Below are 2,009 nucleotides of genomic sequence, written 5' to 3'. Positions count from 1 at the left end.
GGGTCTCACTAATGACTTAGTTTCTCACCAATGACTTAGTTTCTCACCAATGACTTAGTCTCTCACTAATGACTGGGTCTCACTAATGACTTAGTTTCTCACTAATGACTTAGAATCTCACTAATGACTTAGTCTCACTAATGACCTAGTCTCTCACTAATAACTTAAGTTATTACTTATGTATATTATTACTTATAACTAATAAGTCAAGCTTTATGACAGGCAGTGAGCAATATGCGTTGGTTCAGGGGTTGCTAAACTTAGCATTAATGTTGTTTCTTTTATTTATTTATTTTGCAGAAAATCAACAGGAAGAAGCATTTCTCCAAAACTAAACACAGCAAGTTTAATGAGTCGGGCCAGCTGAGCGCCTTCTACTTGTTCTCCTTCGGTTGGGGCACAAGTATCCTGCTTTCTGTACGTGCAGCTTGTATTGTTTGTTTGTTTTGTTTTGTTTTGTTGCTTGCTTTTGATTTAGGCCTTACACTGAATTTGAAAACCTCTTTGTTCCTAGGAACACTTCCTGTCCAATCCTGTCTCTCTGTGGGAGGGTTATCCTCACACCCTGATGCCGTAAGTCATAGAATCATACCAGTTATTTATGGATAAACAGAAACCAACATCTGCTGCGTATGTTATTTTAGGAGTGCTCAAAAGGAAAATGCTTGTTCTCTTTCAGGTTCCAAATGAAATTCTTCTACATTTGTCAACTGGGTTACTGGTTACATGTTCTCCCTGAACTTTATTTCCAAAAGACAAAGAAAGTAAGTGTGTGTTTGAGGGTGTGGTAGATGCATCGTTTTTGGATAGGATGACGTACTGTTACTTCTGTTTGGCTTCTTCCTGTTTGACTTCCTTGTAGCCAAGTGTTATTGTTTCAAATAATTGTACTCTTCTTGCTGAAATGACCATGCAGAACCACACTGCTGTAAATATTTTGACCATTCTTGGCCTCCCGTCCTTTTGTGTTTATCGTTCAGGAGGATATTCCACGTCAGCTTGTGTACGTCTTCTTGTACCTGGCCCACATCGCTGGCGCCTACATTCTCAAGTAAGTGCTGCCATCTAAGAAAAGCTACAATTAAAAGTGTAATGAGGTGTTTGTTGATATGCTGCGACCTTTGCAGCGTCTCTAAAGATGCCTGATTGTGTCTTCCAGCCTGAACCGTCTGGGCTTGGTCCTGCTGGTGTTGCACTATTTCGTTGAGCTCCTGTTCCACGTTTCTCGCCTGGTCTACTTCAGCAACGAGAGCAAACAAATGGGGTTAGTCTTTAATTTTAGATAGATATATAGATATAGACATTTTAAGGGGAGTGGTGGCACAGAGGTTAGAGAAGGTGGGCCTGTGATCGGAAGATCACCGGTTCAAGCCCCTGTACCGACAACATCAAAAATGTGGGTGGGGTAGGTGAAGCACCCATACCTGCCCCCACTCTCATTTGTCCCACTCTGGGCCCTTGAGCAAGACCCTTAACCCCCACCATCTGCTACTCCGGGTGTCCTCGATAGCAGCTCTCTGCTCCACACAGAGGGCTGTGGTAGCTCGGTAGTTTGTGGTTGCGTCAGGAAGCGTATCCGGCATAAAAAAAACTGCCAAGTATTTGTGCGACTTAGTTCGCTGTGGTGACCCCTAACACAGGGAGCAGCCAAAAGAAGAAGAAAAAAAAAATATATATAGATATAGACATTTTATTTATTTATTTTGAGATGGCTATAGAGAGGCAGATATGTAGAAAGGGGTAGTGATGTAGAGAGGGGTAGAGATGTAGAGAGGGGTAGAGATGTAGAGGGATAGAATGAGGATAGAGAGAAATGGCTAGATATCGTTAGCTCTAGAGAGATAGGGATAGAAATATATATGGATAGAGATGGGGATATATGGATAGATATACATAGCTAAAGAGATAGGGATCGAGATAGAGAGATGGATAGGGATAGATGTATAGAGATGGATAGGGATCGATTTATAGAGATGGATAGGGATAGATGTATAGAGATGGATAGGGAT

The 2,009-nt window shown here is 41.7% G+C and overlaps 1 protein-coding gene across 1 annotated transcript in view; it reads left to right on the top strand.

The window, feature by feature from the left end:
• The window catches only part of tram1 (translocation associated membrane protein 1), a 7,304-nt gene that overhangs the window by 3,984 nt on the left and 1,311 nt on the right, over positions 1-2,009 (top strand). The window contains exons 4-8 of the mRNA XM_037694277.1: positions 301-417; positions 515-573; positions 680-764; positions 981-1,051; positions 1,160-1,264. Of these exons, the coding sequence (XP_037550205.1) occupies positions 301-417; positions 515-573; positions 680-764; positions 981-1,051; positions 1,160-1,264 (437 nt within the window). The remainder of the gene's footprint in view (positions 1-300; positions 418-514; positions 574-679; positions 765-980; positions 1,052-1,159; positions 1,265-2,009) is intronic.

Source organism: Nematolebias whitei, chromosome 20, assembly GCF_014905685.2.
Source record: "Nematolebias whitei isolate Nwh7 chromosome 20, NemWhi1, whole genome shotgun sequence".
NCBI lineage: Eukaryota > Metazoa > Chordata > Actinopteri > Cyprinodontiformes > Rivulidae > Nematolebias > Nematolebias whitei.
The sequence above is the reverse complement of the archived record's forward strand: the minus strand, read 5'-3'. Positions and strand labels throughout refer to the sequence as shown.